This window comes from Xyrauchen texanus, chromosome 14 (genome assembly GCF_025860055.1).
Source record: "Xyrauchen texanus isolate HMW12.3.18 chromosome 14, RBS_HiC_50CHRs, whole genome shotgun sequence".
Classification (NCBI taxonomy): Eukaryota; Metazoa; Chordata; class Actinopteri; order Cypriniformes; family Catostomidae; genus Xyrauchen; species Xyrauchen texanus.
Genome location: NC_068289.1, coordinates 40,620,194 through 40,644,019, shown reverse-complemented (window position 1 = coordinate 40,644,019; position 23,826 = coordinate 40,620,194). Strand labels below are relative to the sequence as shown.

General features: G+C 38.9%; 2 protein-coding genes across 3 annotated transcripts in view; one reads left to right on the top strand and one right to left on the bottom strand.

Moving 5' to 3' along the window:
* The first annotated feature begins 1,789 nt into the window (after window positions 1–1,789).
* On the top strand, window positions 1,790–18,367 carry LOC127654741 (WD repeat, SAM and U-box domain-containing protein 1-like). Its single transcript, XM_052142068.1, has 11 exons — window positions 1,790–1,855; window positions 3,769–4,187; window positions 5,737–5,924; window positions 8,696–8,782; window positions 10,672–10,765; window positions 11,421–11,454; window positions 12,596–12,636; window positions 14,595–14,720; window positions 16,419–16,624; window positions 17,401–17,535; window positions 17,769–18,367. Exons 2-11 carry the CDS (start codon window positions 3,784–3,786, stop codon window positions 17,933–17,935), a joined length of 1,482 nt encoding a protein of 493 aa, XP_051998028.1. The 5' UTR covers window positions 1,790–1,855; window positions 3,769–3,783; the 3' UTR covers window positions 17,936–18,367.
* A 1,800-nt stretch (window positions 18,368–20,167) lies between these two features.
* The window catches only part of tanc1b (tetratricopeptide repeat, ankyrin repeat and coiled-coil containing 1b), a 198,813-nt gene continuing 195,154 nt past the window's right edge, over window positions 20,168–23,826 (bottom strand). For both annotated transcript variants that reach the window (XM_052142050.1, XM_052142051.1), the window contains one exon: window positions 20,168–23,789. In XM_052142050.1, the coding sequence (XP_051998010.1) occupies window positions 22,442–23,789 (1,348 nt within the window). In that variant the 3' untranslated portion in view covers window positions 20,168–22,441. The remainder of the gene's footprint in view (window positions 23,790–23,826) is intronic.

Sequence of the window (23,826 nt, the reverse complement as noted above, 5' to 3'; positions counted from 1 at the left end):
CACTGAAACTTGGATGTCCAGCAGAGGTCAGACTTTCTCACTTACTAAAGGTCAAGTCATAGACAGCTCTAGGAAAGGTAATCTGGAATTGTACACTTCATGGACATCAATATCCATTCAAAACCTTTGTGATGAAAGATCAAGATCTATCTTTACCCATTGTACTTGGCCTGGAGTTGTTGATGGATTTAGGGATTCAGATTGATTTCAAGGACAAGACCTACATTCTGTCAGAGGAAACGTGCAAAACATCCATTCATGCTGTACGCTGCTCCAGCAGCAATTAGTCTACATTTGGCATTACCTTTAGTTCAAGTATCTTCCTCCACCTTGGCAACCATTAAATAACTGGTAAATTGAGCGGATGTTCCCAGAACCCAGAAACGTCAGCTAGAAACACTCCTGTTTGATCGGCCAACAGTCTGCACTGAGTCCCTAAAATGAATTGTTGTAATCCGGCACCAGATTAACACCTCAAATGAGATTCCAGTTCATAAACGGGCCTACCCTGTTTCTGTGTCCAAACAACAATTCATTGATCAGAAAGTTTCCAACATGTTGGAAAAAGGGATAATCAGACCATCAGCTTCCCCTTGGGCAGCTCCCATAGTTCTTGTGGCCAAGAAGGATGGTACCAGGCGTTTCTGCATTGATTACAGGGCTTTAAATGCAAAGACACCTTTGGATTTCCCATGCCGCAGATCCAAGACATTGGATCTCAAAAGTGGCTATTGGCAGGTGATTATGGATGAGGATAGTATTCCTAGACTGCTTTTGTAACCAAAAGTGATTGCAACTGATTGCAAACTAAAGACTGCTTTGTGGAGCTGGACTGCGTTTTCTCTCGAATGTTTGACTCAATTATTGGTGTCATGTTGAAGATGCATGTGATGTGTAACTCTGTGACTCATGAGTAAAATTGGTCTGTTTGGTCCCTCATTTCATGTAGCATTTCAAAGTTAAAGAGAGAGGTGTTACACGATGTACTCACTTTAATCAATATTATGCCATGGAATTAAGTCATTTTATTGTCCTTAATTTTATACCATTAAAATGTGCAAACCAAAAAACTTGCAAAACCTTTTTTTTTTTTCAGTGTAGTACTCCGACCTTTTGAGTAAAGTTGTGACATGCCTTAATGTCAGTACCCGTCACGTTGTTTGTGCTCTCAGAAACTCAAATGACATCATGATAAACATACTTGACGTTTAAGTGTCAGGTTGATGAAATTATTTTAAACTAAATTACAGCTTTATAACTACAGCTTCATCAATATCTGTTGATTTGAAAAGATGAATTCTTTAAATGCATATGAAGGGAAAATAAGAGGTTAATTATGAAATTACTGTTATTTTGGTCTGCACATCAAACAGAAAGACTGAAAAGTCAAACTCAGTGTAGTGTGTGGTTGAAGTAAATCTACATTGTTTTTGGACAGCTGCTTTCTTTCTGTATACCTCTCTAACCTTTATTTACTCCTACAACAAAAATGGCGGTTTGGAACCGCATACAACACGATGCTATTACTATTTCTGCCAAAGTATTAAGGGTAGTATGATAGTATGCTAATCTGAACTTGGGTTGTGTTTTCATTGGTTCACACTCTTGACCAGTCACTGTTTGTGAAGGTGTTGCATAAAGCAGCTCTGATAACCTCAGGGGAGATCATGTTATTAATGTTGATAATCTCTGGGGTGTTTATGATTGGAAACTACTGTCCAAGGGAACTGAGCGTGCCACATGACTCACCTGCCTTGTATCACAACAGTCATTCAGGAAGTGTTTGGAGAGGAACCATCACTCACTGTGGACGACTCCAACAATCCTTCTCTACAATCAGGTTGACTTATTGAGTGTAAGTAAGAATCTATATTTAGTGCAGATTATCATGTGTTAAAATGTTACATTTACTGTAGTCAATTCAACTTGAATGCACTTTTTCAAGCGTTTTAACAACAGTAAGATCTTTAACAACACTTTTGCCAACAGGTGAGCCATTCATATTAAGCCGTGCCTTTTGTTACTTATAAAGAAATGCATATGCTTAGTGTAGAATTGGAGTGCATTTCTATAAAAGGATATACCAGACTTTCAGAACTATATTCTGGCCAAGCTCAGACACTTCAACTTTATTAATTATCCTGTTATATAGTGGCAAGAAGAGATCTTGAGGACATAGGGAAATGTATAAACTGGTTCCCAAAATCATTATCCCTAAGAAAACATGTGTAGTTTGAAATAATTCAATAGTAACACTAGAATGCTTTTTTTTTAATTAGTTTCATTAGTTAACATGAACTAACAATGAACACTTTGACAGCATTTATTAATCTTGGTTTATGTTAATTTCAAAATATACTAATAAAAAAATTAAGATAATTGGGGGTCTGGGTAGCTCAGCGAGTTTTAACGCTGACTATCCCACCTGGAGTCGTGTGTTCGAATCCAAGGTGTGCAGAGTGACTCCAGCCAGGTCTCCTAAGCAACCCTATTGTCCCGGTTGCTAGGGAGGGTAGAGTCACATGGGGTATCCTCCTCGTGGTGGTGATTAGTGGTTCTCTCAATGGGGCGTGTGGTGAGTTGTGTGTGGATCGTGGAGAGTAGCATGAGCCTCCACATGCTGTGAGTCTTCGCGGTGTCATGCACAACGAGTCACGTGATAAGATGCGCGGATTGACGGCCTCAGAAGTAGAGCCAACTGAGACTCGTCCTCCACCACTAATTGGAAAGTGTTACATTTCAATTAGAGTACGGGACAAACTAAGGAAACGTTTGGAATTTTTCTTAAATCCAATTTTAAATGCAACATCCGTTTATTATTATTTAAATTCACTCCCATGTACAATTAGCTACAGTGTTGTGTGTAATGCAATTACAAAGTAATTAGTTACTCTAATATAATTACTTTTTAGTCAAAGTGACATGTAATGCATTACATTTTAAATTCTTGCAATTACATTATACAGTTAATGACTTTTGAATTTAATTTTAAGTACATTATAGGGTTATGCTTATTTGTATTATATTATTTATGTAGAATACATGAATTATGGCAGCGTAACGAGTCATTGTGAAGGTGAAATGTGAAGTGCTGTCTTGTGTGAAACAATGAACAAGGAAGAAATATAGATATAGAAATATAGAAATATTTGTTGGGCAGAAAAGTGTTTTAGAAAGTAACTTAAATGTCAAGTTGATTAATGTTTCAATTAAGTAATTAGTAAAGTAATCTGATTACAATTTTGGGAAAATAATTAGTCATCTGTAGCGGATTACTATTTTTAAGTAACTCACCCAACACTGCTTAGTTGTGATCAGGTGCTGACTGGCCATTGGGGAACTGGGACTTTTCCCAGTGGGCCGGCCGTGAAATGGGGCCGCCTTGTTATGCAGAACGCGCCACAAAACGACACATTGGTTGATCTAGTGGGTAGTCACGCCCCCAAACTCATGCCGTTGTCGAACCAGTATTGCGTTGGGTTGAACTGGTCGCTTTGAAACAAAGCAATGTTGAAAGACCCGCAATACAGAGGTGGATTTAGGCATCTTGCGGCGGGGTCAATCCCCCCCACCCCCCGATCAACAACTTTGGGGGGCGTATTGAAGCGGGTTTCGCCCTGGCAACAAAACAAGCAAGAACCGCTACTGCTGCAGTGTTTACACATGGGAAATCAACCTGCAAATGGTTTACTTATACTTGTTTCTGCATAAGCAGATATATGGAATAAAATATGTAAACTTTAAAATTTCTCTTGTCTCTTCTCACAGGTAAACATTTACGTAATGATCATGGCCTCATTAGTGTGCACCCTACAGGACCACAGAGATGATGTGAACTGCTGCGCGCTCTCAGACTCTTTACTGGCCACCTGCTCCGGAGACAAAACTGTCCGTGTGTATTCCGTGCAGGACTTCCGTGAACTGGCCTTCTCTCCTCTCTGCGGTCACGGTTACGGTGTTCACTGCTGCTGTTTCAGCCGCTGCGGCAGATATCTGGCGTCCTGCTCCACAGATGCCGTGACTATGGTCTGGAGAGCGCACACAGGTGCAGTGGTGGCTTCACTGGAGCATCCGGCACGCAGTCCAATTCGGGTCTGCTCGTTCTCTCCTGATGCGCTATATCTGCTGTCTGGTGCTGCTGACGGGACCGTTGCTCTCTGGAATGTGCCGTCAAAGACACTGCAAAGGTGAAATTCCTTTACAGTTGAAATGGTAATCTTTGCTCTACTAGTGGCTTTTGCAAGGGAATTAACATTATATTTAAACATCGTTCCTAAAACGCAGTTGACTGAACAAACAGAGTCCTGCCCCTAAATCACACAATTGTTGTTGTGTAGAGCTTGATGGGTCGCTCAAAAAAAACAGAGGAATTTAAGTGCTATAGAGACCTAAATGATGCACTATATACTATGCACACTAGATTCAGCCATGTAGTGCATGAAGTGTAGTATTGTCCCAAATTGAATACTTAATGTTTCGTTTTTTTACTTCACGGAAGTATTCGCCATTTAAAAGCTGTTGGAAGTGACGTTTCAAATGCATGCAATGCTTTTCTGCTAGCTTTAGCACGTTAGCCAACCTCAAACAACGTGCATATTAACACAGCGTGGGGTGATGGTAAAGCATTCAACTCACATTTGTTTTTTGGATTTTTCTCCCCTTTTTCTGCCCAATTTGGAACGCCCAATTCCCAATGCTCTCTAAGTCCTCGTGGTGGCGTAGTGACTCGCTGCAATCTGGGTGGTGGAGAACGAATCTCAGCTGCCTCCGCGTCTGAGACTGTTAATTTGCGCATCTTATCACGCGGCTTGTTGAGCACATTACCGCAAAGACCCAGTGCACGTGAAGGCTTCACGCTATTCTCCGCAGCATCCATGCACCACTCGCCACACACCCCACCAAGAGCGAGAACCACATGATAGTGACCACGAGGAGGTTAACCCAATGCAACCCTAGCAACCGGGCCAATTGGTTGCTTGGGAAGCCTGACTGGATTCACTCGTCATGCCCTTGATTCAAAATCGCGATTCCAGGTGTGATAGTCAGCGTCTTGCTGAGCCCCCTAGGCCCCTCAACTCACATTTTGAAAGTTTCGCTAGTTGCTGCATTCTCTATTTACAATTGGTTTATCAGACCACTTAACTCCGCCCCTTCCTCCATGTATGGCAGCCGTGAGCACTGAGTGCATGAAGTGTCCAACATTCCACACTCTTAGTTTAATCTGCAGTGTTAACATACTACTTACACTACATAATGATATAGAATAGTGCATAAGTGTGCAGTTTGGGACCCTCTCACAGTGTTTACAAATGTCATGCACATATATATTTCATTTACAGATGTATTTAAATATTGCATTTTGAGCTGGAATAGGAGAAAGTATTTATATATCAAAAATACATTATCTGATAATTATTCATTTATGTAAGTGACTTATTATTGATTGTATTATATTTATTAACCACAAGAATTACTATGGCTAATCTATAGTGAGCACACGGTTACTTTATGGATGCAGTGTACTGTTTTAAAACCAGTGAATATCTTTAAAGTGTGATGTGAAAGTGAAGAGATTTGAGAAAACCCCCACACTTTGAGAACCACTTTCCTAATGCAAACATGCAGTAAAGACGCCCATAAAAGCCAGAATGGACAATGTTTACTTTAGTCTAAAAAAAACAACATGTCCAGTGCGTGCTGTTTAATCTGTGTAATCTGAACCCTTCTCATCTCTAGATGTGCCAAAGTCAGCGAGGGCACCGTGCTGGCATGCTGTTTCTCTCCGTGTGGGCAGATGTTCGTAACAGGCTCCACTCATGGAGAACTTCACTTGTGGAATTGGGCCATGAGCTCTTTACACACCCAGAGAGAAGCACATGATCTGGGAATCATCTGCTGTCACTTCTCTCCACAGATCTGCATCGGTAAAACCGATAATATAAAAGTCAATCTAATCTCCCCTCCCTGCTGTAGATTATTATTACTCACTATTCTGGTGGAATATGGAATTTACTTTCTGTGATGCTGTGGGACGTTTGACAGTAGTCTTCCTTTTTCAGACATTTTGACTTGCAGCATGAAGTCTGGTCCATATTGCAGCTTATTCTGGCCACTTAAACAGAAACAGACATGTCTGACTGACATGCAAAGTGAATAATTACAGTTGGTTTTACATGCCGTTTTGAAATGGTTGATACCACAATGATAGACAGAAACTTTCAAATATGGCGCAGAATTCTCTTTTGATGTTCGTGTGAAAACCACCGAAGCAGTTCGTGCAAACTTATGCAAACTTGGACATCAGAATTTCTGTTTGCACCGATTATTTGTTAATGGCTTTGGAGAAAAACATCTGCTAGATTAGTATTGTACTATGCACTGAAATATTTTTCTGATGAAGTTGTCATGTGTCTAATGGTCAAGTTCAGTTGAAGTTTTTCTAAAAATGATGCCACGCAAGGTGCCACCCTGGGCGACTGCCCATGTCACCCATGCCTAAATCCGCCACTGTATATATATATATATATGAATAGGGTGCAGAATCCATAAAAGCAACAATCCAGTGCAAAGGAAACACACATCTGAAAAATCCACATTTTTATGACGTTTCGAGCATACCGCTTTGCCTCAGACTTGCTATTTACTAAACCGCCATCTTAAATAGTTTCAATCACATGATATCACACAATAAGTCACCTTCCATTAATTGTTTTCAAACAGATTATGTTGCTCCAGTAGTATTAAATAAAGAGAAATGTGTTTTTCTAATCTTGATAAACTTGCGAAAAAAGCTTTTATTTCAAATTTTCTTTATCCTCCTGAGATCGAGCGTGACACCTGTGTGCAATTTCGATTTCCCTTTTTTGATTTGTAACTAGTAGCACCTAATAAACATGCAAAATGTTTCCTAAAAATCGATGTTCACATATGTGGAAAACGGGCCTGAAACTGAACTTTTTTTCAGATTTAAGAGTGAATGCACAATGTAATTGCATAGAGTGCTATAGGATGCTCCATTGCTCCCTATTTAGTGCATGACTTAACCTCCAGTGTGCTGTCTGTCTGCACTGGTCTCAGAACAGTTATAGGAGAGCTATAGGATGCTCCCTTGCTCCCTATTTAGTGCATGACTTAACCTCCAGTGTGCTGTCTGTCTGCACTGGTCTCAGAACAGTTATAGGAGAGCTATAGGATGCTCCCTTGCTCCCTATTTAGTGCATGACTTAACCTCCAGTGTGCTGTCTGTCTGCACTGGTCTCAGAACAGTTATAGGAGAGCTATAGGATGCTCCCTTGCTCCCTATTTAGTGAATGACTTAACCTCCAGTGTGCTGTCTGTCTGCACTGGTCTCAGAACAGTTATAGGAGAGCTATAGGATGCTCCCTTGCTCCCTATTTAGTGCATGAATTAACCTCCAGTGTGCTGTCTGTCTGCACTGGTCTCAGAACAGTTATAGGAGAGCTATAGGATGCTCCCTTGCTCCCTATTTAGTGCATGACTTAACCTCCAGTGTGCTGTCTGTCTGCACTGGTCTCAGAACAGTTATAGGAGAGCTATAGGATGCTCCCTTGCTCCCTATTTAGTGAATGACTTAACCTCCAGTGTGCTGTCTGTCTGCACTGGTCTCAGAACAGTTATAGGAGAGCTATAGGATGCTCCCTTGCTCCCTATTTAGTGAATGACTTAACCTACAGTGTGCTGTCTGTCTGCACTGGTCTCAGAACAGTTTGAAATGCACCTTATTTACATCCTAACTCAATATAAAGCCTCTGAAAAATTCTCAGTGTGAAAATGCACAATAAATATGATTCTAATGAAAACCTTTTGCTATTGTGCGCATTAATGCACATTGTGTTTAGCAGCATGGCATTTTGCGATTTAATCGTTCAAATTTTTTAAATTGCATATCGGATGAAACTAGAGACTCTGAAACCTGTTTCAATCAAAAGATTAATGTAAAAATGTAGTTTTGTTGCCATTTGCCAAAGACAAACTCCGCTGTGGTCAGCGCCATGTTGTTTTGTCACATGAGTTTAACCCTTTACTGACTGCACAGAGTCTCCTGAACTGAAATCAGACGGTTTAAATGAAATTAATTTATGCATTGCATATAGCAAAGCCAAAATACAACATGCATATAGATATACATATCTATATCTACATATAGCATATGCATGTGCACGCGGGGTCGCACAAGGTTAAGGTCTGCCTTTAGCCCCGCTGTACCGTGAATTTATGTATTTTTTTTTCTATTAATCTATTATTGTGGTTTCAGATATTTGGGAAGAACTCACCCCTAAATGTCATTAAAAATAAAATAGGAACTGTGATTGGTCACTTTTTGTCAAAGTAGTTCTTGTCCAGAATAAGCTGCAATGTGGACCAGACTTTATGCTGACAGTCAATTTAGACGTGACATTTAAAATGTCTTTGACTCAGTTTAAGCAGTTTATAATGATTTCTTTCTCACTCATTCTCAGCACAACATCGATGTTTAAGATGTTATTCTGTTTAAAGCCATCTGTTAAGAAACAGCTTGGTGGTATTAGTCTAATTACAGTTATTGTGAGGTTAAATGACTGTGTACATCCTGATTCTCTGAGAGTGAATAAACCGTGTTTATCATTACAGGGAAGTCAAACATCATTATCTGTAGATTAGTCATGCTTTGTTGCCTGTGCGTGTGTATTTTCAGACGGTCAGACAGTGACGTTTCGATTGGCGTCTGGAGGGCAGGATAACCAGCTGAGGATATGGATCGTTTCCCAGCATGCAACAGCAGGTACATGCAGGTCTCTCTCCGTTCCCCTCCATTCAACACAAATTCACTGAAGTTTAGACTGAGAGAATTAAAGATTAGTGAGTCATGCACGAGTGTACAAAGGATTTTAAGGTTTTGTTCACACTGCATGCAGATCACATATGAATGTTTGCAATGCCAAATTGCAAATAATGAAACCGGATCAGTTTGTTTAGACAGTATAATTAATATCTCATATTTATCTCTGTATAGTTTGCTGGAATAATGGCTGGAGCATCAGCATAATGTGCTCGAAGCGAATTCTTATTCAGAAAGGCACTAATAATGACTTCAAAACAAATAAAGGATTCATCCGAATAATATATATATATATATATATATATACGAAATAGGAGTGATGACGTTTGGAATCCCATATATGTCTATGTGGAAACCATAGAATGTAAAAAATAGATGGCCGACGCCCCTTCGCTCTTTTCCATTGCAGTGTGTTGTTTCCCTTGGGAAGTGATGGCACCAGGATGCACTGTGGGAAGACGAAAAGCTTCCATTCATATGGATGTCAGTTTGACACGTGCCACCTACCTAAACATCGTTGCAGACCAGATACACCCCTTTCATGGCAATGGTATCCCCTGATGGCAGTGGCCTCTTTCAGCAGGATAATGCACCCTGCCACACTGCACACATTGTTCGGGAATGATTTGAGGAACATAATGGAGAGTTCATGGTGTTGCCTTGACCTCCAAATTCCCCAGATCTAAATCCGATTGAGCATCTGTGGGATGTGCTGTACCAAGTCCGATCCATGACGGCTCCACCTCGCAACTTATAGGACTTTAATGATCTACTGCTAATGTCTTGGTGCCAGATACCACAGGACACCTTCAGGGGTCTTGTAGAGTCCATGCCTCGGCGATTCGGGACTGTTTTGGTGGCAGACAGAGGACCAACAACATATTAGGAAGGTGATCATAATGTTTTGGCTCATTGGTGTATAATGGGTTTAGTGAACACCTACTGGTAAAATGAAGACTGTATTTAAACTATAATACTCAGGATAGGTGACCATGTCTGCCACGTCCATCTGTTGCTGTGGCAACGGTCACGACTGTAATGTGTGTCCAGTGTCACTTCCTGCTGAGACTGTTGATTCAGACACACACACACACAGATGAGCATCAGTCAGTCACAGATGTGCTGATATATATAGTGTCTCGTTGTCTTGCAGGAAATTGTTTTGTGCAATGTGAATATTTTGTGTGTGTGTGTGTGTGTGTGTGTGTGTGTGTAGGTGAATCTTCATTTTCTAACTGATGTCATCAATGATGCCAGTGCGCTCGTCTTTTATGGTTCTTTAAATTGCCTGTCTGGGTTGATTGATTGATTTATTTGAGCTAATGTTTCATCAGGATTCAATAATAAGGACCCCGCCCCACAACTTTGGGTGGCGTGTTGAAGCGGGTTTCGCCCAGGGCGCCAGCTAGAACCGCTACTGGCTGTAGATAGTGGGGTGAAAGGTGGCAACGATTCTAGGGGCCCACAGGTCCAGGGGGGCCCCTCAACAAATTGTAAACTTAATTGTTTTAATAGGAAAGGGGCCCTGTTCAGTACACAGTCAGGGGGCCCAGAATACCTCATTACGGCCCTGACTATAGGGATTTATAATTTTGTTTTCTTTCACAAATCATTTCACTTGTCACAATACATTCTTGGATAACCTTCAGACGTGATGCTACGCTGAATTCTTCCAAAAGAAGTTATCTTAGAAGGCAGCATAGGTATGTGTAACAGCCTTAACATCAGGAGCGCACCTGTGATGCCTTGGTAGGCAGCTCACTAGGAAAAGTTTGACTCTCTAAAACAGCATTTGATTTGATGACGAGACTGATGTTGTCTTTGATGTGCAGGTTACAAGATGTCACTGATGTTTACGCTCTCAGCTCAATCTGCTCCAGTTCTCTCCTGTGCATTCTCATTTGACGGACAGCTGCTCGTCTCTGGGTAAGCCCCTCCCACTCACCACGAATAGAATACTAGCTTACTCAATACTGCACAAGTATAAATACTATACTATAAAAGTAGTATGTAAAACAGAATACTTGATGTAATGATACACATTTTAAACTGTTTAGTGCTACAAATGACATATTTAATACTGTGAGTGCCGTCCAGTTATTATCTTGGAAAGGTTATTGTACCTAATGTAAAAATGACTTATTTTTTAGCGGTCCGATCAAATAATGAGACGAGAAAAAGGTTGTATTGTGAACATTTTTAATAAATGTTAAAGGTATTCTATGCATATAGAATATGTGCATATTGTGCATATAATATATGCTGTATAAATGGCAAGAGTAGTTTGGTAGTATAAACACGAATAGCCTGGTTTGTTGTCATTGGCCTGTTGCACTATTTGACCACTAGAGGGACCAGTGGGGTCAATTTCTGATTGCTAAACACAATATCATATATGCTGGATTTTAAAACAGAATTTTAAGGGACAAAAAACTCTCAAAGCTTGGATAGTTGTGACAAACATCCCAAATGAATGAATGAATATTATGTGTGTTGACATACTCAGGGATACGTATAATTACAGCACTTCATAAGAGCAGAGGCCTCCGTATGTTGATTTTATTTTGTGCTGTTTCTGCAGGTCTGTGGATAAAACAGTCACTATATATGATGCGGTGAGTGATTGACAGATTTTGATATATGTGCAATAAAGCGGTTCAGGTTGTAGTTTATAAATCTGGAAGAGAACTTGCATTTTTGAGCCACAGGTTCAAAGATTTCCAATGTTTTTTGTTTATTAAGATAGTTTTGGATTTGGATGTATGGAAGACCATTTCAGCCACATAGAACTATGACTCATATTTATGATTAACTAAATCGTGATTTTATTTTCTGAGATAAAAGGTCACAAGGTCTTTAGATACATTATGAATTATTCTCATGATTTTGACTTTTTAATCTCATAATTATTGAGTAAAAAAATCATAATTATGAGACAGTCAGTTTTTAGATAAATTAAAAATTATGAGAATGATTAATGTGAAAAAAAATCATAATTATATGAGAAAAAGTCAGTTTTGAGATCTTAAGTAAAAATTATGAAAAAAAAATCATAATTATGACATTAAAAAATGCATAATTATGAGGTCACAGTTTTGAGAGAATATGGTTGAAATTATGAGATAAAAATTCTAAATTATGAGATAAAAAGTCAATGTTAAAAATAAAAATGTATAATCCAGAGATAGTCAAATTATGAGATACAAAGTCTTAATTAGGAGGAACACATTTTATTATTATTATTATTAGATAAGTCATAATGCTAACATAACATTGTATGATCTTATGTATGAGATGCAAAGTCATCCTCATGAGATAAAAGTAAAAATTAATAGATAGTCGTAATTATGAGGTCATAATCATGAGATGATCAAGTCAGCTCAAAATAGACTTAGCATCTCATAGTTTTGACTTACTAAAGCACTTAATGTGGTTAAAAATTCTTGAAGAGACTTTCACATTTTGTTCTAGAATGTAAAGTTACACAGTCAGACCTCAAACATTAATCTGAAGCTACTGTGTTTATTAAAAATGAATGTTGGTATCACAATGCTAATTAAAGACTAAACGCTCCATGAGAATGAGAGACCTGCTTTACGAAATAGATGACTGTTGTAGTCCTTATTAGCATTAGCAACAAGCATTTTAACAAGAAACAATGGCTTCAAAATCACAGTTGGAGGTATGACTGTGTGTCAACATACATTGTTAACTATGTCGCCTAATGTCCTAATATATGTGTGTGTGTGTTTACAGAATCACGGAGAGCTTTTACACACTCTAATGCAGCATGACAGGTGAGTGTCCCACCTGATTCATGTTAACACTGCTCTTAAAGGGATACTTCACCCTAAAAATGACAATTCTGTCATCATTTACTCACCCTCATGTTGTTCCTGTATGCTTTGCTTTCCTTATGTTAGTCTTAGTCACCGTTCACCTTCATTGCATCTTTTTAATACAATGAAAGTGAATGGTGACTGAGGCTGACATAAATAAATCCATAAATACAGTTATCATTCCTCTTCTGAACATCAGGGGTGTGCACCTTTCAGAACTGAATACAAAATGCCTAGATTTAGATTGCAACATGATGCTGAATTATAATAAAAATCGATTCAAAGTCATTATTAACCAAAAATGATAATTCTGCTGCCGTTTCCTCACCCTCATGTAGTTGTAAACCTGTTTAAATTTATTTTTCTTCTGTGAAACACACACACAAAAAAGATGTTAGGCTGAATGTTCAGTCTCAGTCACCATTCACTTGCATTGTATAAAAAGTTGCAGTGAAGAACGTGAATGGTGACTGAGACTGTCAGTCCCAAACAATCTGCATAACATCTATTGTGTTCCACAGGGGGGAAAAAAAGATACATTATTTGTATATATACACACACACAGGTTTGGAGCAACATGAGGGTGAGTAAATCATAACAGAATTTAGAGTTTTGGGTGAACTATCCTTTTAAAGGAATATTCTGGGTTCAATCCAAGTTAAGTTCAGTCGATAGCATTTGAAGCATAATGTTGAGTACCAAAGTAATCATTATGTGGAGGCTTCAAGCTATTTTCTGCGGCATTTACGCACAACTCACCACACGCCCCACCGAGAGCGAGAACCACATTATAGTGACCACGAGGAGGTTACCCCATGTGACTCTACCCTCCCTAGCAACCGGGCCAATTTAGTTGCTTTGGACACCTGGCTGGAGTCACTCAGCACATCCTGGAATCAAATCTGAAGGTGTTTTAAAAGATTTCCTGTTTTAGTGGCATACCCAGAATTAAAGGCTTATAACTAAATAAATAAAAAAACATGGAGGGTCAAGTGTTTGGTATCATTGTAAAGAAAACGTTTCAAATTGTTTAATGATATTGATTATGAAACATTCTGAGACTCTCAGTCTAACAAACCGCTGAAAAAAATAAATAATCCTGATTTGACATTATATATCTGGGTGTAAACAAGGTGGCCCTGAAAAACATTTATTTTGTTCCCAATCATGTCAACTGTATCACAGTGTCCAAAAAAAACATCTCCATGTGTCCAAAAGGCTCTCCAAACAAATAAAACATAATTATAAATAAAAAAAACTAATTACACATGCAAACACAACAATGACTAAAGGCTTGAATAGCATGCAGACATGATTTTAATACTGAGATTTCACAGAATGACTTTCATTCTGTGCCATTTGAGTCATCATTGAGTGTATTTGGCGCCATCTCCTGGTGGCCATATGTAACATTGTGCTTCATGTGGATTATCTAATGATCTATACATGCGATTATCTTGTGTGTGGTCTCGTTTTAAATATAATCACCTCCATATGATATTTAAGTTATCAGTGAAAATGTGGCATCTAAGCTACACCAACATAATAGTATTTAAAGAGTATTTACTCTTTGAGAGCTTTCTAACAACATATGACACATGGATATTTAATGAGTTTGATATATTTTAATGATTGCAATACTGTGTACATAGCATACATTTTAATGTTTTATATAAATGATCAAAATTGAGCACTTCTGATTTGTCTGCACATTTCAAAGCACTTGTTCAGTTTTGGTCATAATGTCTACATTGTGAAGTACAGCTTCTGATCTTTCAAACGATACTTATTTTGTGTTGGTCAAAACTGAAGTTGTTAATATTTTAAAGATGTATTTTTTTATTGACCGAAGGCAGTTGTTATCTTAAACTCACTCTCTAAATCTCCCAACTATTTTTTCTCTGTCTGTGCTGTAGATATGTGACCGCATGTGCGTTCTCTCCCTGTGTGTTGATGTTTGCGTCTGGCTCTATGGATAAGACGGTGAATATCTGGAGAATTGGAGATGGAAATGCTCAAGCACGTAAGCAGCAGCAGCACACGCATCTCTCACACTCAATATAAATACAAATACAAATACAGCTTCTTCTATTCAACTCTACAATCCACAAATGAATACTGACTCAGATCTGCTGGCTGCTCTTGTCAGACTGTGTTGTGAATGTTCCGGGCTCAAGCTCTATTAAAGTTGCTTTAAGCAATTTTAGCCATTCTACTTCCATGACACTGAGCCATTGGATTAGCCACGCCCCCTCTTTCCAAAACCCTGCATCTCAAAGATACCAAATGAGCTTTATTGAGAGCAGAAACGGTTGCTAAAAATATCAGTAGTAAAATAGCGCCCTCAATTGAGAATAAAAATGCATTAAGCCTCAATAATTCACTGCAACTACAATACAATGAAAATGTGCAAAATGATTGACAGGAAGAAAGAATCATTGTCCACCATTGTTACATCGTGGCAGTTGTGAAAATGGCAGTTACCTATAGGCTTTACGATGAGGTGGAAACCATTTAAAATGCTTTGAAACCAGCAGACTTTGACTTCTGAGACATCAGTATGATATCCATTAATGCTGCACGATTGATTGAATTAAGATTGAAATCACAATATGGTCTTGAGCAAATATTAAACCTTAAAAGGCTGCATTTCTGAATTCAGTGCTTCAGTCAGTGCTGTGTGAGCAAGCGGCGCCCTCTAGTGGTCTGGACAACATAATCTACTATAATACAGAATTTAAAAGGGGTTTTTGTCCCTCTGGTTAACTTTTTATTTTTTTTCATGATGTGGTTGAAAATTCCATAGAATTAACCAACAATTTTGTATCATTGTGGCTCTCTTGAACATTTTGGCCCATCATATGTTCAACAGATCCAGTCCAAGTTCAATGGAAATTATTTAATGTTAGAACAGTAAAAAAAAGCTTTTTAAGCATAATTCCAAAGTAAAACGGTGATCTGATGACAAAATAAGTTAAGTGACAATATATCAGTATCTGCCTATAATTTTGTTTGTTAAAATCTGTATCTGTATCATTTCATATCGTGAATCCTTAAATCAAACATAATGCTATAATATAATATATACAAACATAATAATATATAAACTGATATTCAGTGTTGCTTAATTTTATATTGCCAGCAAAATCATGGCAAATATTTCATGAATATTTAATACATAAACTATCTCTCAAAATGGGATTACACCACAGACAGAATATAATTTTGCAGACTTTGGTTATTTACCAAAACTGAAACTCATAATTACAATGTTCAGAGAGTTGTCTTTGCAGCATTTTGTTATTGAAGTGTGTGTATTAATATGACATCTGAGGATGACATATTAATATATATATATACACAGTGTCCATCTAGATAATAATATGGAGTTGGTGTGGATCATATCTTTTCTGAAAACATTTAATCGGGGCATGTGAAGTGCCACCCCTTCGCTTCGAAGCACGCAGCTTTGTATTTATTATTAGATTTGCATATCTGGTTTTGACTTCCTCACGTACACAAAACACGATTAAACTGTTGTAGAATAAATCGGAGATGAAGCATGTAAACAGACTTCATGTTCCAAGCCAAGATTGTTTTTGTTATCTGTTCAGAGATGTACTGTACATAAATCATTTCTATCAAGCACAGAGGAGAAGCTTTGTTTGGGTTTGGGAAGGAAAGAGCCACATTGTTTGGACTATAATGAGTGATGTTCAGTGTTGTGGATGATGATAAAGCACTTCCTGTTTGTGCGCTTGGACAGGAAGGAAGTCCCTGGGTTATTCCAAAATGCTGGTCAAGGATTGGTCAGAGGAGGATGTTTGTGACTGGCTTCAGGACGAAGGGTTTGAAGCTGTGGTGGACACGTTTAGAGCCCATAACATAGATGGGGCCGAACTCATCGCCCTAAACAAGGAGACACTGGCCACTGAATTTAACATGGGTGAAGACAGACAGACACACACACACACACACACACACACACACACACACACACACACACGTTCACACTGGTTTCACTATATTATGCAAATTCATGAGGGGGTGAAAAAAGAATCTCCAAGTAGTTTCCTTGAAAACATTTTTTTTAAAGAATAAGCTTAAAGCACCCATTTCAATGGTTTAAATGAAGAAAAAAATAAACAATTTTGCATCTCCATTTAGTCAATTACAACTTATGACCATTTGTGTACAACCTTACAAGATTTTTTCTTTTAGTAGTGGAGATTTTGATTCATCTCTTGAATCCATTCACCAAAAGATTTGTTCAGTGACGACTTACACCAATAGGTGGCGACAAAGGAGTGTCTTTACGTTTTTAAATGAATCAGTTGAATCGATTAATTGACTCACTCAACACAAGTCATTTGTGTGCCTACAAATCTACTGAGATACTTCGGTAGAGTTTAAGCATTATAAGCATCCCACCCCTTTATTATACATATACCAATCAGCCACAACATTAAAACCACCTGTCTAATATTGTGTAGGTCCCCCTCGTGCCACCAAAACAGAGCCAACTCGTGTCTCAGAATAGAATACAGACATCATATTCTTCTCACTACATTTGTACAGAGTGGTTATAAAGCACCACTGACATTGTTGCCCTGTAAGCATAAGATGACCAAGGTTGGTACCGCATGCTAATTGTTGGCTACCAAGATTGTTTTTTCTTATGTTTGTCTCTTTCAGAGAAAATATTTTGTATCTCCCCTGTAGAATCAGTGGGTCTTCGTGGTAAAGTCACGAGGAAGATTGAGGAGCTGAGATCTGCTCTGATTGGCTCAGATGTTCCAGATGAGTTCCTCTGTCCAATCACCAGAGAGACCATGAAGGACCCCGTCATGGCTGCAGGTCAGCTGTGCAATTATTTCTTCAGTTATTATGTACAAGTCTTCTACCTTGATCAATTATTTTGCTATCAACTCCTGAAATAAACCAACACATAATGGCAAAATTAGCAGTGGTTAGTGCTCTGTGTCCAATTAACATGCAAAGTGAAAACGTTTATGCAAATAGTCATAAGTCTGACTATGCGACGTTTCGATGTAAAGGAGTTATTTAACCGTTGCATGTGTTCGTAACAGATGGTTATTCATACGAGAGAGAGGCAATCGAGAGCTGGATCAACACTTCCAACCGGTCGAGCCCGATGACAAACCTGCCTTTACAAACCAACACATTGACCCCCAACAGAACCCTGAAGATGGCCATACAGCGATGGAGAGCCAGTAGCCACGTCTTACACTACTAGCTTTGTGTAAATGTGTACAATTTTCTGCCAACAAATCTGATTTGGTCTTCAAATTCAATCTTTGGTGCCGACTGTCCACACTGTCATTTTGCAAGTTATTAAATCAGATACTTGGGTTTGAACTGTGCAGTCAATACAGTGTAATTGTAGGGTTCTCGAAGTATAAATCCCATACATTTTCTCCCAAGAGAAATTGAGTTTTAATGACATTTAATGTATAAACCTCTCAAGACAGACCTACCATTTAGCCCCAAGACTGAGTGATGTATGCTTCAGTAAAAGCCAAAAGTCAGTGTGATTTTTCAACTGGTACAGTCTTGTACCTTAGATAAAATGGCAGAGTTTAAATTAGTTTTTTCTTCTAAATGTTGTGATTCATCTTGGAGCTGATTGCTTCGGTTCATGGACAGAAATTCTTTATTAATATGATTTTTGAAGTCTCTGTGTAGAAAATGTATGGGGAAAAATGCAAATCAGACGTGTTACCGAAAAGACTGATCTGCCAAGTTTAGTTCATCCCAAAATAAATTCTGTAAATATTTACTCACCCTCATGTAGTTACAAAGCCACATGACTTTCTTTTTACCTTCAAACACAAAAGGAGATGTTAGGCAGAATGTTAGGGTCCGACAGCCTCAGTCACCATTCACTTCCATTGTATGGAATACAGATGCAATGAAAGTGAATGGTGACTGAGGGTGTCCTTCTCCAAGATTCTGAAATGAATCAGATTTAAACCTACTCACAAATGTGTTTTTTTTTTTTTTTTTTAAATGTGTGTATTGCAGTCCAAGTAAAAAAAAAAATAATATTATTAGAAATTAGTATAGACTGCTTAGATGGACAAATAAAATTAATTTCTAGACATTCAAAATGTAATAAATTAACTAAACATGGCAAAGTATTCTGAGAAAACCTCTGAGAACATGCGTTGCCATTTTTCCAAAACATTCCACACTGATTTGCCTTAATTTTTCCCTCAATGTGAGGTACCATATCTGTACCTATAGGTGGCGCCAGGGGAGGACTACCAGGTCTTAAGTCCCGTATCTTTTCAGTAAAGCCCCAGATGTCTTGTGTTCAAAAATACAAATAGGAAAAACATGTGTAGTGTCTGTTAGAGATGATATGCCCCCCTCTTCAACAATAAATGGTGGTGTTCCGCAAGGATCCCTAATAAGGCCAATTTTGTTTTCTCTGTATGTTACCTCTTGATTCAAAAACATAACATAAACTTTGACCTAGAGTTATAGTTGTCATTGAATCCCAATTATGTCTAATTTAAATGATCTTCGAGTGTATAGTAGATATAAAACATTGGATGGCATGTCATTTTCTGCAGTTTAATTCCGATGAAATGGAGGTTGTTATAATCGGTCATGGTTTCAATAAGATTCAGATTGTCAGCACTTGAGCCTTCAAGTGGTAAGAAATTTGGACACATTTAAATATCACGTCAGGAAGTTAGTTCAGTCTTGTTTTTATCAGTTTACCCTCTTACACTGAGTAATCCCGGGCTGAGAGGGGGGGCTGATCACGAAAAAAAGAGATATGTATCATTATATTACTCAACAACTTGCTTGATCTGCACAAAATAGATGTCGTTTTAAAGCTTAGATGCTCATCTTTACAATGAATATAGGTGATCTGACTAATTCTCAAATACAGCTTTCAAATTTGCCAATCAAGAACTTTCCATTTTTTATAATTCGTAAATATGTAAAAAGATCAAAAGATCACAGCCATGTGTCATATATCTTTGGAAAGGTCTCGATTAGTAGAGTATATCGAGCAGATTTGATTCATTCAGAGATCAAATGAGAGAAAGTGATTATTAGCGTGTCAAATGCACATGTATGATAAACAGAGAAAACAACACCACAGTCACATTTTGGTTTATAACGTCATGAAAAATAGACATGATAAAAAAAGTGGCATATCAGACTGTTTTACTCCGAACAGACGGCCTAGAGTAAAACAAGCCGTAATAGGTTAAGTAGATCTTGTAACATTAGTCAAAGAGTGTCAAAACAAGATATGGCGAGTGTTTGTAGCGAAGGCCCCACGATTATGGAACAGTCTGCCCTGGGATATTAGATCTGCTGAATCTGAGTCTGTTTTTAAGTCATGTTTAAACTCTAATTTGCATAAACTTGCTTTTACTACTTTGTGTTTTGGGAAGCACTTTGTGCTAAATTGCTAAAAGGTGCTAAATGCTTTTTTTTTTTCCAGTGAGATTTTTATTTTCCACAGATGGATCACAGCAAATTCATTTTTGATACAGAATGTGGTAACAGATTGTACAGTTCACACAACTCGAGGCAAAAATTGCAGAAAAAAATATATTTATACACACTGAAAATATAACTGCTGCCCATCTCATTCCTATTTTATATATTTTTTTCCAATTCTTTCACATAAATCATAGCATGCGCGCACACCCAGATGACCTCCATAGTTTCGTACTGGCACCGTAAAACGTATTTCCATTTTAAAGTAGCTGTGCAAAAATAACTTTATAAAATATATTGTTTTTACAGATCCCAAGCCAGACGCGCTGAAAAATAAATTATTCTAGACAGAAATAACGAGCAGAAACAACAAATGAATGGCCTTTTAACGCTTTTGGGCAAATTCAAATAAAATGTACAAACATACAAAACAGGTACATTTTTTTTAGGACCCTTGAACAATGTCAACTAAAAGCGCTTGACTTGTTACATTTTTTTGTAGATATACACTAAAAGGTGGAAATTACACATAATATTTACATTGTTAGAGGGTCTGATTTTTCTCATAGCAGAGGAATGCCGGTCAACATTATCCCCTTGTGCAGATCACTAGATTAGTCCTTCTTTATCAATTATTACAAGTTTCGTGTCATGGTCTCGGCATGTTCCTCTGCTGATTCAGTGCAGTGTCTCTTGTTTGACACACAGTGAGTGAGCAGCAATATTAAAGCCCATTATGGCACCATGCCCTTTTGAAGGGTTTAAAAAAATACAACCAGCCTGAATAATTGTCTACGTTCAAGGCTTAATGTAAATATGGTCTTTTAAGAGTAGTGAAAGACTAATATATCTGCCAGGCCGATTAACGACCTGCTTATCATCAGCCTTAAAAGTGCTGTAAGCAATTTTAGCCATTCTAGAATTTTGACCATCTGAACCACTGGATAAGCCACACCCCCTCTTTCCAAAACCCCACACTCCAAAGATACCAAATGAGCTTTATTAAAACAGATATCGAGCAGAAACGGTTATCAAAAACACTAGCAGCAAAATGGTGGACGCAATTGACAACTGGCATGTTGGAGAACAATATGGCATAAAAATGCATTATGCCTTAAAGTGTCACTGCAACTACAATACAATGAGAACGCGCAAAGTGATTGACAGGCAGAAAGCGTCATTGTCCACGGCCCGCGAACACATTTTTGTTTGTCTAGAGCGGTCACAGAGACACTTATTTCTTTAATATCTTTCAGGGATTAGTAACTTCTTTTGCACAACTTTCAATGGAAAAAATAGTTTACAGCACCTTTAAATTCAGAATATAAATTTCCTATCAAATATGTTTTGTGTAAAATGATGCCAGACCAATTAGTTGACTGCTACTGGGTTATTGTGAGAATATTTGCACCTGCTCAGCCAATTAACACAAGTCTGAACTTGCGTTTACATTTCCCTTTAAAATATATGTAAATGAGTTTTGGAGTAAATATTTTCTGTACATATATACTAACTGTAAAAGTTCTGGACACACTTGACTGTATTTATGTTCTCATGAGTTTTAGTTTTATGGTAACATGTCAGAATAAAGTTGAACTTAACATTAGTGAACATTAATAATTGCCTGAAAATTTTTCATATTTAGTTAATGTTAGTTTAAACATTGTAATATATATATATACATACCGATCAGCCACAACATTAAAACCACCTGCCTAATATTGTGTAGGTCTCCCTCGTGCCGCCAAAACAGCACCAACCCGCATCTCAGGAAAGCATTTAGAGATGATTTTCTTATCAGCAAAATTGTAGAGTGGTTATCTGACTTACTGTAGACTTTGTCAGTTCAAACCAGTCTGGCCATTCTCAGTTGACCTCTCTCTTCAACAAGGCATGCCACATGGGCTGGTTTGAGTATTACTGTAACTGCTGATCTCCTGTGATTTTCATGCACAACAGTCTCTAGAATTTACTGCGAAGGGAAATGTCTTGTTCAAGAGAGGTCAACTGAGAATGGCCAGACTGGTTCGAACTGACAAGGTCTACGGTAACTCAGATAACCGCTCTGTACAAGAAGTACATCATGTCTGAATCCTATTTTAAGATGCGGGTTGGTGCTGTTTTGGCGGTACGAGGGGGACCTACACAATATTAGGCTGGTGGTTTTAATGTTGTGGCTGATGTGTGTGTATATTAGAGTTTGGACAATCCTCAAAGTAAATAGCTTCATCTGAAGTGTGTTTTGGGGGGATGAGAGGTTGCCTATGAATATGCCCTAAACATTAGACTCTATAAAGGATCTCTTTGGTTTAATTGAAGCTACATGAAGAGTGGGGTTATCTCGTGTCAAGCTGGGTGGCTTCGGCATACTGTCTGTGAAGGAATGCGCCATGACGAGAGCCGGCTTGGGTTCTTTGTGACAAGTGGCAGCTTGGCAGAACTTGTCGTTGAACTCTTTCGAGTGCAAACTCCCATTGTGCTGGCCGCCCAAGGCAGAAACCTGAGAGGGAGTTTTGAATTGCTCGTAGTAAGCGTTGTTTGGTTTGGTGTATACAAGCTCACAGTTCACACCTGCAGAAGACATGCTGTGGCCGACCAGACCTTCAGTGGATTGACTTTGCCAACCACGGGACACTGGTGTTGGATGACTCTGCTGCTGCTGTTGTTGTTGTTGTTGTTGTTGAAATCGAGCCGTTTTGTCCATAATCCCCATGAAAGGTCTGGGTTTGTATTCCATTGATCCTCCCTGGCTGATCTTAGGCTTGTCCGTGCCCGTTTTGGTACGTACATCTGGACCTTGCGCTTTCCCACTGTCCGATAAGCTACTGCTTGAAGCAAGGCTACTTGTGGAGCTCGAAACCCTCATGTTGGTTGCCTGCGACCCCTTCCTCGAATCCTGGGCTTGAACTCCAGGGGCCATGGAGAATCCCATGCCATCCAATGACAACACAGGTGGAGCCTCTCTAGAGACTCTTTCTTGAGTTTTAGAGGAGTGTGCAATATGAAAATCCTCGATTTCATGACTTGCTGCCATGGACGGCCGTCCTGCATCGTCAAAATTCGCCGATAGAGGGCTGATGTCAATGCCTGGCCCTGCTTTGAGCACGCTTGATATGTGACGACTCGGGATCGGACTGGAAGGTGCATACTGCGACTTGGTACTTGTTTGTCGTGTACACCCTACCTGTAAAGATCCAAGGTGTTGGCTGGTTTTGACGATCTGGGCCTGCTTGCTTGGCTGCACAAGGCTCTTCTGAGCCACGGGCTCTCTGTGCTGGTGTCGAAGGCTTTGCCTGTGAGGGGGCGACACTGAACGACCATTAGAATCCGGCACACTCCGGTTGAGCGAGTAGATGTTTTGATGCCATGCCTCAGAGCCCGGCTCATCCTCGATTTCCCGTCCCAGGCTGCGTTCTGTCACGTCATCGTCCTCTTGATCGCCGTGTTCGTGATCCGAGTCGTGGTTAGCAGCTGGTGCGTTTGGCTCCCCCTGCTGTTTACACTGCGACCGCTGCATCTGTTTACACTCCTCCTCAACCCGAGCCAGCAGACGGCAGATCTCACGATTGTTGGGGCAGAGTTTGGTCGCCTCGTGCAGGTCTGCTAATGCCGCAGTAAATTGTCTGTATAAACACAGAGATATAATTAAGGAAATTATGC